This window comes from Oncorhynchus kisutch, unplaced genomic scaffold (assembly GCF_002021735.2).
Source record: "Oncorhynchus kisutch isolate 150728-3 unplaced genomic scaffold, Okis_V2 Okis09a-Okis19a_hom, whole genome shotgun sequence".
In the NCBI taxonomy this organism is placed as follows: domain Eukaryota; kingdom Metazoa; phylum Chordata; class Actinopteri; order Salmoniformes; family Salmonidae; genus Oncorhynchus; species Oncorhynchus kisutch.
This window is the reverse complement of record NW_022261985.1, coordinates 526425-542140: the sequence shown is the minus strand read 5'-3', so window position 1 is coordinate 542140 and position 15716 is coordinate 526425. Positions and strand designations below refer to the sequence as shown.

The 15716-nt window shown below is 47.4% G+C and overlaps 1 protein-coding gene across 1 annotated transcript in view; it reads right to left on the bottom strand.

Moving 5' to 3' along the window:
* plxna4 (plexin A4) overlaps positions 1-15716 on the bottom strand; it is a 510802-nt gene that overhangs the window by 81486 nt on the left and 413600 nt on the right. Inside the window, exons 13-17 of the mRNA XM_031815179.1 lie at positions 8747-8898; positions 7454-7586; positions 6440-6576; positions 5447-5614; positions 5234-5327 (exon numbers count right to left, since the gene is read on the bottom strand). Coding sequence (XP_031671039.1) covers positions 5234-5327; positions 5447-5614; positions 6440-6576; positions 7454-7586; positions 8747-8898 — 684 coding nt within the window. The remainder of the gene's footprint in view (positions 1-5233; positions 5328-5446; positions 5615-6439; positions 6577-7453; positions 7587-8746; positions 8899-15716) is intronic.

Sequence of the window (15716 nt, the reverse complement as noted above, 5' to 3'; positions counted from 1 at the left end):
TGCAAATAGTTAAAGTACAAAAGGGAAAATAAATAAACAAATATTGGTTGTGTTTACAATGGTGTTTGTTCTTCACTGGTTGCCCTTTTCTTGTGGCAACAGGTCACAAATCTTGCTGCTGTGATGGCACACTGTGGTATTTCACACAATAGATATGGGACTTTATCTCTCTCTCTGGCTCACAAACTCTTTCTCTCTGGCTCACTAACTCTCTCTGCATCTCTCTCTCTCTGGCTCACTAACTCTCTCTCTCTCTGGCTCACTAACTCTCTCTCTCTCTCTGGCTCACTAACTCTCTCTCTCTCTGGCTCACTAACTCTCTCTCTCTCTGGCTCACTAACTCTCTCTCTGGCTCATTAACTCTCTCTCCATCTCTCTCTCTGGCTCACTAACTCTCTCTCTCTGGCTCACTAACTCTCTCTCTCTCTGGCTCACTAACTCTCTCTCTCTCTGGCTCACTAACTCTCTCTCTCTGGCTCACTAACTCTCTCTCTCTCTGGCTCACTAACTCTCTCTCTCTCTGGCTCACTAACTCTCTCTCTCTCTGGCTCACTAACTCTCTCTCTCTGGCTCACTAACTCTCTCTCTCTCTGGCTCACTAACTCTCTCTCTGGCTCATTAACTCTCTCTCCATCTCTCTCTCTCTGGCTCACTAACTATCTGCATCTCTCTCTCTGGCTCACTAACTCTCTCTCTGGTTCATTAACTCTCTCTCTCTGGCTCACTAACTCTCTCTCTCTGGCTCACGAACTCTCTCTCTCTCTGGCTCACTAACTCTCTCTCTCTCTGGCTCACTAACTCTCTCTCTCTGGCTCACTAACTCTCTCTCTGGCTCATTAACTCTCTCTGCATCTCTCTCTCTGGCTCACTAACTCTCTCTGCATCTCTCTCTCTGGCTCACTAACTCTATCTGCAGCTCTCTCTCTGGCTCACTAACTCTCTCTCTCTGTGGCTCATTTAACCCCCTTCTCTCTGGCTCACTAACTCTCTCTGCATCTCTCTCTCTCTGGCTCACTAACTCTCTCTGCATCTCTCTCTCTGGCTCACTAACTCTCTCTCTCTGGCTCACTAACTCTCTCTCTCTGGCTCACTAACTCTCTCTCTCTGGCTCACTAACTCTCTCTCTCTGGCTCATTAACTCTCTCTCTCTGGCTCATTAACTCTCTCTGCATCTCTCTCTCTGGCTCACTAACTCTCTCTGCATCTCTCTCTCTGGCTCACTAACTCTCTCTGCATCTCTCTCTCTGTCTCACTAACTCTCTCTGCATCTCTCTCTCTGGCTCACTAACTCTCTGCATCTCTCTCTCTGGCTCACTAACTCTCTCTGCATCATTAGCTCTCTCTCTCTCTGTATCTCTCTCTCTGTATTCACCCCCCTTGGCATTTTTCCTATTCTGGTTGCCTATTCTGGTTACCTGGGATTAAAATAGGTTTTTTTTTGGGGGGGGGGGGGGGGGGTTGTATCAACATGCCTATCTCTTTTAAGATGCTAAATATTATTGTGAAACAAACAAGAAATAACACAAAAAAAACTGCATAACTATTCACCCCCCACAAAAAAGTCAATACTTTGAAGAGCCACCTTTTACAGCAATTACAGCTGTAAGTCTCTAGGGGTATGTGTCTATAAGCTTGGCACATCTAGCCACTGGGATGTTTGCCCATTCTTCAAGGCAAAACTGCTCCAGCTCCTTCAAGTTGAATGGGTTCTGCTGGTGTCCAGCAATATTTAAGTCATACCACAGATTCTCAATTGGATTGAGGTCTGGGCTTTGACTAGGCCATTCCAATACATTTAAATGTTTCCCCTTAAACCACTCGAGTATTGCTTTAGCATTATGCTTAGGGTCATTGTCCTGCTGGAAGGTGAACCTCCGTCCCAGTCTCAAATCTCTGGAAGACTGAAACAGGTTCCCCTCAAGAATCTCCCTGTATTTAGCGCCATCCATTATTCCTTCAATCCTGACCAGTTTCCCACCCAGTCCCTGCCGATGAAAACATCTCCACAGTGCTGGTGATGCTGGGGATGGTGTTCTCAGGGTGATGTGAGGTGTTGGGTTTACGCCAGACATAGCCTTTTCCTTGATGGACAAAAAACTCACTTTTAGTCTCATCTGACCAGAGTACCTTCTTTCATATGTTTGGGGAGTCTCCCACATGCCTTTTGGTGAACACCAAATGTGTTTGCTTATTTTTTTCTTGAAGCAATGGCTTTTTTCTGGCCACTCTTCCATAAAGCCCAACTCTGTGGAGTGTACGGCATAAAGTGGTCCTATGGACAGATACTCTAATCTCAGTATATATACTGAGATCATGTGACAGATCATGTGACACTTAGATTGCACACGGGTGGACTTTATTTAACTAATTATGTGACTTCTGAAGGTAATTGGTTGCACCAGATCTTATTTAGGGGCTTCATAGCAAAAGGGGGTGAAGACATTTGCACACACCACTTTTCCATTTTTATTTTTATTTTATTTTTTGAAACAATATCTTTTTTTCATTTCACTTCACCAATTTGGACTATTTTGTCCATTACATGAAATACAAATAAACATCTATTTAAATTACAGGTTGTAATGCAACAAAATAGGAAAAACGCAAAGGGTATGAATACTTTTGCAAGGCACTGTGTCTCTCTCTGTAGCTCTCTCTCTCTGGGCCACTATATCTCTCTCTCTGTAGCTCTCTCTCTGGGCCACTATATCTCTCTCTCTGTAGCTCTCTCTCTCTGGGCCACTATATCTCTCTCTCTGTAGCTCTCTCTCTGGGCCCCTATATCTCTCTCTCTGTAGCTCTCTCTCTCTGGGCCACTATATCTCTCTCTCTGTAGCTCTCTCTCTCTGGGCCACTATATCTCTCTCTCTGTAGCTCTCTCTGTCTGGGCCACTATATCTCTCTCTCTGTAGCTCTCTCTCTGGGCCACTATATCTCTCTCTCTGTAGCTCTCTCTCTCTGGGCCACTATATCTCTCTCTCTGTAGCTCTCTCTCTCTGGGCCACTATATCTCTCTCTCTGTAGCTCTCTCTCTCTGGGCCACTATATCTCTCTCTCTGTAGCTCTCTCTCTCTGGGCCACTATATCTCTCTCTCTGTAGCTCTCTCTGTCTGGGCCACTATATCTCTCTCTCTGTAGCTCTCTCTCTGGGCCACTATATATCTCTCTGTAGCTCTCTCTCTCTGGGCCACTATATCTCTCTCTGTAGCTCTCTCTCTCTGGGCCACTATCTCTCTCTCTCTGTAGCTCTCTCTCTGGGCCACTATATATCTCTCTGTGTAGCTCTCTCTCTCTGGGCCACTATATCTCTCTCTCTGTAGCTCTCTCTCTCTGGGCCACTATATCTCTCTCTCTGTAGCGCTCTCTCTCGGCCACTATATCTCTCTCTGTAGCTCTCCCTCTGGGCCACTATATCTCTCTATGTAGCTCTCTCTCTCTGGGCCACTATATCTCTCTCTCTGTAGCTCTCTCTCTCTCTGGGCCACTATCTCTCTCTCTCTGTAGCTCTCTCTCTCTGGGCCACTATATCTCTCTCTCTTTAATATTCTGTCTCTTGTTACGACTTGGAGAAAATCAACAGTGTGGTAGGTGGCAGAACACACAATGAGGGCCTCTAGCAAAACTTTCCCACCTGGAGAATCTCTCTGAGGCATTTCACATCTCCACTGTAACCTCTGCTACACGGTCCGCCACGCAAACAAATCCCCCTCTGAGCAAAACCTGTCATTTTAATTGGTTCCTCACGACGGCGGTACATCAAACCAGACAAATCATGGGGGGTGCGGCTGACCCGGTGTCGGCGCCTGCGTCACACGTCTGTAACTGCAGAGAACGCTGTGTGTTTGTGTGTGTGAGAGTGAATTGGCCAGATAGTGGGGAAGCGGACAAGTATTTTCAAAACAAGCATGGTTATATAGAAATATCACCCAGGCAGGATCAAAATGATTGCAAAGATCATAGCCGAAAATGAGAAACTGGGACGTGGCAAATTAACTTGGCGAATATACAGAGTTTTGATTCAAGGGGGCTTTTGTAGTGCGGCCATCTGTACTTGGAGCAACAATGGCTCCCTACGCTTATTCTATTGGAGCACAGCTGCAGAACGGTGGCGGTCTCTTCGATGGACCAGGAAGATAGCATTACTGCCTTTTGTCTCTCCCCATGCCTTTCAATCAGACCTCAGATCAGATCTCAGGGCTGGTTAGGGAACTCCCATGGGTACTGTGGTTCCAGGGGGAATCTGATAGTTTGGTTTATGTATGGTTCACCTCACGTTGAAACTCATGATCTTTTTGTTTTCTGTCGGGGTGGAGAGATACAGGAAAACAAGGCTTTCTGTCTAGGGTGGAGAAATACAGGGAACTGGGATTTCTGTCTTGGTGGAGGGATACAGGGAACTAGGATTTCTGTCTAGGGTGGAGAGAACCAGGGAACTGGGATTTCTGTCTTGGGTGGAGAGATACAGGAAACAGGGATTTATGTCTAGGGTGGAAAAAATACAGGAAACAGGGATTTCTGTCTGGGGTTGAGGAATACAGGAAACAGGGATTTCTGTCTGGGGTGGAGGAATAGAGGAAACAGGGATTTCTGTCTGGGGTGGAGGAATACAGGAAACAGGGATTTCTGTCTGGGGTAGAGGAATACAGGAAACAGATGTTCTGTCTGGGGTGGAGGAATACAGGGAAACAGAATCTGGGGTGGAGGGATACAGGATGACATGGCTTTCTGTCTGGGGTGGAGGGATACAGGGAAACAGAATCTGGGGTGGAGGGATACAGGGTGACAGGGCTTTCTGTCTGGGGTGGAGGGATACAGGGAAACAGAATCTGGGGTGGAGGGATACGGGGTGACAGGGCTTTCTGTCTGGGGTGGAGGGATACAGGGAGACAGGGCTTTCTTTTTCTGGGGTGAAGGGAGACGGAAACTGATTTTCTTTCTGGGTTGGAGGAATACAGGTAAACAGGGCTTTCTGTCTGGAGTGGAGGGATACAGAGGACAGGGCTTTCTCTGTTATTGGAATGTACTGTAATACAACCTCTTCGTCTCTCTGCTGTATGAGTGCATTCCTTGTCCATACATCGCTATCCGTTCCAGATTTGGAAAACATATCTGGAGGATTTTCATTGGTTTCCTGTGGGGATTTGACCACACTCGCACGAGTGTGTAAAGGGTTGAGGCTATTGACCGTTGGTTGAAGGTGTCTTTGACCTCTCATTGACCATGTTCTACTCACGTTGACCGTCTCTCGACCGTTGTACTTGGCTCTGATGAGGGGGCTCTGTATGATGTCCAGGTTGGTGCCGGTCACGGTCACAGGTGTGTGCCCACTGTGGTAGAGAGAGGGGAGAGCGGCACCACCATGGCTTGCTTGGTCACACACTCACACTTATGATTGGCTTTTATAATTGCCCAAATGGTCCCATTTCCTGCTCCCCTGTCGTCTCACCTGAAGATGCTCCACTCAGGTTCTAGCTTGATGATAGTGGGGTCCTCCACGTACTCAAACTTCAAGTCTTTCTGTATGCGGGCCTTGTCCACCGTCACTGACACACTGACGTTTCCATATCCTTGCAGCGAGGCGTGGGAGCGACACGTGATCCACTGGCCGCCCCTCCTATGGCAGAGAGAGAGAGAGTATTTTACCACAATGGTCTCACCGGTCTGCCCTACTACTACCTGAAAGTACAACTGTGACCTGGAACCAACTTATGCTACAATGTAGCTGACGTTATGATAATGGACTAGACTATGGAGCATCTGAATATAACAAAGGGGAACCAGGTGTTCACATGAAAACTTCCCAGAATCCTTCTTCAAATCAACAATAACAACAGTAGATTCAAAGACACTTTTCTAAACCGAGGAATGTTTGGGCTTTTTCCTCAAGACATCTCTGTGCCAGGCAGCCAGCAGGGATCTCGTCCTTTAGCTTTATTGGGGGAAGCCGTTGGCACGGTCTGGTTTTTATAGACGTTATTGATTAGGGATCAGGAAGTCTTAATGTCGCTATGGATTTTCACCACAGGGCCAGAGGATGACAACAAGCACAGCTGATCGCCTTTTGATTGACAGAAGATCAGACTCAGAGATATATGTGAATAGATGTGATAGATAATCTGATTGTCCGAACGTGACCCCCCCCCTCCCCCCCTCTCTCTCTCTCTCTCTCTCTCTCACTCTGTCGCTCTCTCACTCTGTCGCTCTCACTCTGTCGCTCTCTCACTCTGTCGCTCTCTCACTCTGTCGCTCTCTCACTCTGTCGCTCTCTCACTCTGTCGCTCTCTCACTCTGTCGCTCTCTCACTCTGTCACTCTCTCACTCTGTACAAAAATCAATATCCCTGGTCCACTCTTGAGTGACAAACAGATCAGACTCAGAGATAATTGTGATAGATAATGTTATTGGCCAATAATCTGATTGGCCCCTCCCGCCTGCCTACCTGTGATAGGTGCACTTCTGGTCCTTGAACATGATGGACACGTTGCTCCCGGCGTCCAGGTTGCTACCGGTGATGTTGACGATGGTTCCCCCGGAGACGGGCCCTCGGCTGGGCTTCAGGCTGATCAGTCTGGTGACCTAGGGATCAAAGGTCAAGGTCAAAGAAAGATCGTCCAATCAGATGCGTCTATAAAAATCATGTCAACCAATCACATCGCAGTGAGAGAACAGAACAGGAACAAGCGGAGGAGTTGAAGTATAAATCTCGCAACAGTTTATCTGCTCTGTCGTAATCTCATAATAATCTCATAATAATCTTATAATCAGTGTATTTTCATGGTACGACATCTAACCTAACATGATGTAATCCTGTTATATGGGCCTGTTAAGAAATAAAGCTCCCCTTAATGTGTGTGTGTTAAATTGATATCGCTGCATAAAATAAGCACATATTGGTAACGATCAGGCTGTATTTCAGTGGGTGAGAGACATGCTCTTAATGTTTGATAAAGTGTGTCCATGGGGAGAGTGTGTGTGTGTGTGTGTGTGTGTGTGTGTGTGTGTGTGTGTGTGTGTGTGTGTGTGTGTGTGTGTGTGTGTGTGTGTGTGTGTGTGTGTGTGTGTGTGTGTGTGTGTACGTGTGTGTGTGTGTGTGTGTGTGTGTGCGTATATATAGAAAGCAGATTATATGGCCCTTCCTGGTCCATTTTCCCCCTGGAGACATTAAGAACTGCCTGTCTCCTCACACTAGGGTTCTATGTAGGGAAGTGATGAGTACAGCTCTTAGGACACAGTGAGACATACAAACAACAGGGTCTACAGAATTAAATCAAGTACATAGCCTAGATATTGCTAGATCACTAACTAAGTGAACTACATACATTCTATAATCTATATTCTATAATGACTTTTTCCAACCAAATAAACCATATCAAAATATACAGTATGTTCTCTATGCTTCATATGGCAGACACACACATCTACAATATCTGTTGGTCTGACAGACATTACTCACCACGAAGTAGTAGTACTTGGAGTATACGGCCCTGAACTCTTTTGGACACTCTCTGACCCCCACACCCCCCACACACACCTCCACGTAGTTGGCGAACTGGCTCGGCGTTGCCACCGCCATCTCACACACTATCCTACAAACAGGAGGAAGTGTTGATGATTCATTATGCTTCTACAATGCAGTTATGTACAGACACACACACACACACACACACACACACACACACACACACACACACACACACACACACACACACACACACACACACACACACACACACACACACACACACACACACACACACACACACACACACACATATACACACACACAGCATTGCTTCATTTCTTCTTTCTCATTCTCATGATTTTAATACAGAATAGACATTTAGGTCTAACCCACACATTTAACACAACGACAGGTCAGTGCCACACATCAAATGAACTCAAACTGCTGAAAGTGTCTAAAGTGGTTTCTCACCACACCGAGCCCTTCACACTTACACATTTCTTCCCCAGCCCTTCTCTATAGGAACGCTGAGGTAGTGAATAGAGGAGGAAGGCTTGTTAAGGTCATATGAATATGAATGGAGGTTTTGGCAGGGAGTTGGCAGCATGGGGCCTCCAAATCCCTGCCAGATAACACATTATTATATTCAAGTCTTAACCTGGGATTAGGTGGGTTCTCATAAAGCCCCTCTCTGCCTGATGGTTTAAAATCAGTGCTGCACAGCAGAATGATCTCACACAACAGCACTGCAGCAAACTGTCTAGTGGAGTTCAATGGAGAGCTCACTTGATAAAGATGCGTGTGTGTGTGTGTGTGTGTGTGTGTGTGTGTGTGTGTGTGTGTGTGTGTGTGTGTGTGTGTGTGTGTGTGTGTGTGTGTGTGTGTGTGTGTGTGTGTGTGTATGAAATCTCGATTAGGGTGGTCTGTTATGATCCGACGTGGCCTTTCTCTTGTCCAAACACATCACAATCTAAATGCCAACTTTGAGATGTGACTTTGACCTTCCACCAAGCCTCTCTACTTACTCTGGTATCTTAGTGACTGACTGTACAGCACACCTTGTTTCTGCTTACTGCTTTAGTCACCCCCCAGTCACACTCTCTCAGGCTCACTGAATCCCATGACCCTCTGCCTGAGGAGTTGTTCTGTGGTTGAGGTGCGGTCAGAGAGAACGTGACTGGGATTCAGTAGTGACTGTGTGCCTCAGATGACCTTGTGTCTAAGAGTTTGCACCGGGGTCTGTGGTCAGCCTGTGATTTGGAATGACCGTGACCGTGTACTCACTGTTCTGCGGGGATGTATCCCTCGGGGACGGGGGTACAGTCCACCTCGGCCACCCTGACGTTCCCCTGGATCTCACTGAAGTCCAGGCCCAGGTTCTCCCCCCGGATGGTTACTAGGGTGCCCCCTTCCCGAGGCCCCCGCAGCGGAGTGATCTGGGCAAAAGAGAGACTTATTATTAACAACAATAAACAGATAGCTTAGCGTCGTGATGCCAACTTCCTAAGAGTTTACTTTACCAGGTCATGTTGTCATTTGCAGCAACGACCTGACCTGGGGAACTGTTACAGGGGAGAGGAGATTCATGATCCAATTGGTTATGATGGTGTTTAGCAGCGCTGCTGTTATTAGCCTTACAGTCAAAAACCTAGTGTCATAAATCTTTCTGAATGACACGGTGTTGATGATAACTATATTAATGACAGCAGCTGTCTGTCTCTCCATGCAGCCCAATTAGTCAGAAGGCCCATAATGCAGTGCGTTAAAGTCTCCACCACGCATTGAGCATGAAACCCCCTCTCCTTCACATGATGATAACGCTACAGTATATTCCTAATTCATCAGACTTTGGTGTAAAAGACAAGGGTCTGGGCTTCATCCCAAATGGCACCCTATTCCATATATAGTGCACTACTTTGGACCAGAGAGTAGCATTTGGGACGCAGCCTTAATCTGGATCAGAAGCAGTACAGTGCTATCTCCAGGGCAGTGTGTAGGGTCTTAGTTAGAGGGCTTGTTAACCGGTCCTGATTAAAAACCCACTCAGCATGGCTGTCATGAGGAAGCTTCCCAATGGCGCACGATAACGCCAGCCAACGATATCTGCTGCCAGCCAATTAGATTAAGCTATTCCCCGCGCTCGCCCCGTTTTGGCCGGGTGAGGTCATCACGCGAGCCGCAGCCAAGGCAATGCCCGGGCAGATCTCATATGAGGGATTAGGTGTGTGCAACCCAGTGTTTGGTTGTGTATGTGAGTGAGTGAGTGAGTGAGTGAGTGAGTGAGTGAGTGAGTGAGTGAGTGAGTGAGTGAGAGAGAGAGAGAGAGAGAGAGAGAGAGAGAGAGAGAGAGATTGAACAGTCTACACACAGAGTGGCTAACTCATAAAGGAGAGTCGGCCTACACACAGCATGACTAACTCATAAAGGAGAGTTGGTCTACACACAGCATGACTAACTCATAAAGGAGAGTTGGTCTACGTGACTAACTCATAAAGGAGAGTTGGCCTACACACAGCATGACTAACTCATAAAGGAGAGTTGGTCTACACACAGCATGACTAACTCATAAAGGAGAGTTGGTCTACGTGACTAACTCATAAAGGAGAGTTGGTCTACGTGACTAACTCATAAAGGAGAGTTGGCCTACACACAGCATGACTAACTCATAAAGGAGAGTTGGTCTACGTGACTAACTCATAAAGGAGAGTTGGTCTACACACAGCATGACTAACTCATAAAGGAGAGTTGGTCTACACACAGCATGACTAACTCATAAAGGAGAGTTGGTCTACGTGACTAACTCATAAAGGAGAGTTGGTCTACGTGACTAACTCATAAAGGAGAGTTGGTCTACGTGACTAACTCATAAAGGAGAGTTGGTCTACACACAGCATGACTAACTCATAAAGGAGAGTTGGTCTACGTGACTAACTCATAAAGGAGAGTTGGTCTACGTGACTAACTCATAAAGGAGAGTTGGTCTACACACAGAGTGACTAACTCATAAAGGAGAGTTGGTCTACGTGACTAACTCATAAAGGAGAGTTGGTCTACATGACTAACTCATAAAGGAGAGTTGGTCTACACACAGAGTGACTAACTCATAAAGGAGAGTTGGGAGGTGTCAACAGTTATTCTGATCACCTAATATATTGATCTGTTAGATGTTCCACTGTAGCAGACATCCAAGTTTTAACAGATTGATTAGTGTTGGCCCCTAATAGTTTTTGTCCCAGAGGCCAGCTGCTGAATGTATGAAATGGACACACTGTCCAGGACCTCCAATCCATCTCTGCCAAATAAAGCACCTCCAGGTCCCAGTGGGAAAGCTGAGCTATCATTAATTAATAGCTTTGTGCTGTGTCATTCTCCCCTGCCAAATAGTGATCTCCCACTAGGGTTAGAGGTCTCATTATCAATTCTCTGTGGAGGGCATTCCTCACTGACAGGCTAGGGCCCCTCTCAGGGGAATGGAGGTACAGTCGCCAAAGTGTGTGTGTGTGTGTGTGTGCGTGCGTGTGCGTTCGTGCGTGTGCGTGTGAGAGAGAGAGAGAGAGAGAGAGAGAGAGAGAGACAGAAACAGCGTCTGATGGTAATCCATATCTATTTAGCTAGTTATTTAGGGACAGTTGTGAATACTGACAACTTAGCTTATATCCCTATCTACAAACATCAAGGCATGATCAGAATACAGTGAGTTATCAGGTATGCCAGACCCTTGGGTCTATAATGATGAGTTCAGTGGGTTGGTGTTGCTATACGGATACAGTGCTGTCCAATTAGAGACGCTGAAAAAGTAACCGCCAGTCAATGGGAAAATAAAGTGGAGGGAGGGGCAGTGTTATCTCACTGCATGACTTGCTCGGCCGCAGTTCATAATAGACAGTACATCAACTAACTGTCATGGTCCTGAAATAATATAGTCTGTCCCTTGCTGATGTGGTGATGGAATAGGGAAACCCTGTGGGAACAATCTACTGCAACACAATGCATGCAATTAACAGACACTGCAATGCATTATGGATCTTTTCCATCTAGCAGGGAGGAGAGAGAGACGGCGGGAGAGAGAGGGGAGAGAAAGAGAGAGAGAGAGAGAGAGAGAGAGAGAGAGAGAGAGAGAGAGAGAGAGAGAGAGAGAGAGAGAAAGAGAGAGAGAGAGATGATGGGTCTCTTTTCATTAGCGGGATGAGCAGTTGATTAGATTTGTGTCTTTGACAAGCTAATTGACGGTTGGTGGAGTCAGATACTAAATCACTCTCTCCCTTTCTGTCTCTCTTCTGTATCTGGAGAAGGAGTGATGATTATTCATGGGAAGATGTCACTGTAATGAGCAGCATTAGAATGCATTAGGGGCCGAGGGCTGGGCTGAGGGGCCTTAAAAAGCCCCCCATCATCACAGAGTGACAGTGTTATGGGTACGTGAGAGGGCTTCAATATGCTCCTGTTACAGCCTGGCAAGGCATTATGCACAGACAGAACAGAGGATACATCCATGCTAGATTCAGACCAGGACAGTAGCGGACTGGCCACCGGCCGGTGGGCTGGTCAACCTCTGGACCGGTGGGCTGGTCAACCTCTGGACCGGTGGGCTGGTCAACCTCTGGACCGGTGGGCTGGTCAACCTCTGGACCGGTGGGCTGGTCAACCTCTGGACCGGTGGGCTGGTCAACCTCTGGACCGGTGGGCCGCCTGCCTTATACATTTTTTACTACTAATAAAAAAGTTGGCAGAAGGTTGAGCGACACGGGCCAACCACCTTTCCTCCAGGCTCGTTGGTCTATTCCAAACGAATGTCTATGCGACCCTCAGCCCCGCCCCCTTTGTCTCGCTCACACTCACATTGACACTGACAGCTCGAAAACTAGCTACAATTGAAAACGGAAAAGCAGAGTAAAAAACGGGGTGGGGCAGAAAAGTTAAGAGACAAAAGTCTTCACTCAAATATAAAAAACAAACCGACTTATTCGGTATTATTAGTACTAGTACCAGTGCCACCGACGCTAACATGGACGTGCTAGACCGGCAACAGGAAGAGGCCACAACCCGGTCGGCAGGTAAAAGAGTAGACGGAGAGGACAGCGAAGCCAAAGACAGGCGGAGAGGACAGCGAAGCTAAAGACAGGGGGAGAGGACAGCGAAGCCAAAGACAGGCGGAGAGGACAGCGAAGCCAAAGACAGGCAGAGAGGACAGCGAAGCCAAAGACAGGGGGAGAGGACAGCGAAGCCAAAGACAGGCGGAGAGGACAGCGAAGCCAAAGACAGGCGGAGAGGACAGAGAAGCCAAAGACAGGCGGAGAGGACAGCGAAGCCAAAGACAGGCAGAGAGGACAGAGAAGCCAAAGACAGGCGGAGAGGACAGCGAAGCCAAAGACAGGCGGAGAGGACAGAGAAGCCAAAGACAGGCGGAGAGGACAGAGAAGCCAAAGACAGGCGGAGAGGACAGAGAAGCCAAAGACAGGCGGAGAGGACAGAGAAGCCAAAGACAGGCGGAGAGGACAGCGAAGCCAAAGACAGGGGGAGAGGACAGCGAAGCCAAAGACAGGCGGAGAGGACAGCGAAGCCAAAGACAGACAGAGAGGACAGCGAAGCCAAAGACAGGCAGAGAGGACAGCGAAGCCAAAGACAGGCGGAGAGGACAGCGAAGCCAATGACAGGCAGAGAGGACAGCGAAGCCAAAGACAGGCGGAGAGGACAGCGAAGCCAATGACAGGCAGAGAGGACAGCGAAGCCAAAGACAGGCGGAGAGGACAGCGAAGCCAAAGACAGGCGGAGAGGACAGCGAAGCCAAAGACAGGCAGAGAGGACAGCGAAGCCAAAGACAGGCAGAGAGGACAGAGAAGCCAAAGACAGGCGGAGAGGACAGCGAAGCCAAAGACAGGCGGAGAGGACAGAGAAGCCAAAGACAGTGCTGCCGAAGCGGTAGATATGTGTCTAAATGTGTTACAAATACTACACGTTATATCAGAATTTATGAGTGAAATGCAAACACTATTGGTCAGCTACTGCTGTGTAAATGTACCAGAAAGGAAGGATTGAGGTAAAGACGTACAGTAGCTGGGTGTTCAAACCGGCTAGTGGAAAAACTACAATTTGACACCTTGCAAAGCTCCGAATGCCTAGATTTCGACGGTTCTGTGAGGATCTTGTGGGGAATGGCAATCACTTGAGTATCAGTAATTTACTGTTGTATAATTTTACTTAGCTAAAATAATCATTTTCATTTGATTCTGAATGCTTTTGCCTTGTCGTTCTAAACGCTAAATTGCAGTAGACATATACAAAAGTTAATTAGCTCATTTTATTTCATGTCTATACAGCCTTTGGTTGCAAATAGTATACATATTGTAAAACCAATCTAGTCCTTTCCCTCTCAAATCCATATTTTGTGTAGGAGAATATGGCTACAGTGATTTGCTAGGTATGATCCTCATTGAAGCTCATCATCATACCAACACTCTGGTGTGAACGGCGAGTAAAGCCACACAAAAACCATGTTGTGTTGTCATTCATTGACTTGATATGAAATAGTGGGGCTGCTGCTGTGTTTTTGTAGTTTTTCAAAATTGGGCCTTTATTAGTGCATTTATATATTATATTATTCATATCCAGGTTGATGACAGGTCCAGGTCCAGTTTCAGTAGAAGTGAGGATCTTGGGGGTTGATGACAGGTCCAGCCCAGTTTCAGTGGAAGTGAGGATCTTTGGGGTTGATGACAGGCCCAGTTTCAGTAGAAGTGAGGATCTTGGGGGTTGATGACAGGCCCAGTTTCAGTAGAAGTGAGGATCTTGGGGGTTGATGACAGGCCCAGTTTCAGTAGAAGTGAGGATATTGGGGGTTGATGACAGGTCCAGTCCAGTTTCAGTAGAAGAGAGGATCTTGGGGGTTGATGAAAGGCCCAGTTTCAGTAGAAGTGAGGATCTTGGGGGTTGATGACAGGTCCAGTCCAGTTTCAGTAGAAGAGAGGATCTTGGGGGTTGATGAAAGGCCCAGTTTCAGTAGAAGTGAGGATCTTGGGGGTTGATGACAGGTCCAGTCCAGTTTCAGTAGAAGAGAGGATCTTTGGGGTTGATGACAGGCCCAGTTTCAGTAGAAGTGAGGATCTTGGGGGTTGATGACAGGCCCAGTTTCAGTAGAAGTGAGGATATTGGGGGTTGATGACAGGTCCAGTCCAGTTTCAGTAGAAGAGAGGATCTTGGGGGTTGATGACAGGCCCAGTTTCAGTAGAAGTGAGGATATTGGGGGTTGATGACAGTTCCAGTCCAGTTTCAGTAGAAGTGAGGATCTTGGGGGTTGATGACAGGTCCAGTCCAGTTTCAGTAGAAGAGAGGATCTTGGGGGTTGATGACAGGCCCAGTTTCAGTAGAAGTGAGGATCTTGGGGGTTGATGACAGGTCCAGTCCAGTTTCAGTAGAAGAGAGGATCTTTGGGGTTGATGACAGGCCCAGTTCAGTTTCAGTAGAAGTGAGGATCTTGGGGGTTGATGACAGGTCCAGTTCAGTTTCAGTAGAAGTGAGGATCTTTGGGGTTGATGACAGGCCAAGTCCAGTTTCAGTAGAAGTGAGGATCTTTGGGGTTGATGACAGGCCAAGTCCAGTTTCAGTAGAAGTGAGGATCTTTGGGGTTGATGACAGGCCCAGTACAGTTTCAGTAGAAGAGAGATTCAGAGAAGGCAAAGTTTGCCTTGATTATTTCAAGTTATAACTTCACCACACTGAGCCAGGTCACCACATTGAGCCAGGTCACCACATTGAGCCAGGTCACCACACTGAGCCAGGTTACCCAGGTCACAACACTGAGCCAGGTTACCCAGGTCACCACACTGAGCCAGGTTACCACACTGAGCCAGGTTACCACACTGAGCCAGGTCACCACACTGAGCCAGGTTACCACATTGAGCCAGGTTACCACACTGAGCCAGGTCACCACATTGAGCCAGGTCACCACACTGAGCCAGGTCACCACACTGAGCCAGGTTACCACATTGAGCCAGGTCACCACACTGAGCCAGGTCACCACATTGAGCCAGGTTACCACACTGAGCCAGGTCACCACACTGAGCCAGGTCACCACATTGAGCCAGGTTACCACACTGAGCCAGGTTACCACACTGAGCCAGGTTACACTGAACAGCTCAGAGCATACTCACCCTCTTTCCTGGTGAGAGATAGAGGGGGATTTCCCCTCCTCCTCCTCTCCTGTTCTATCATCCTCCCATCATTTCTCAGGGCCAATCCAATGTGGCTATTCTATCCA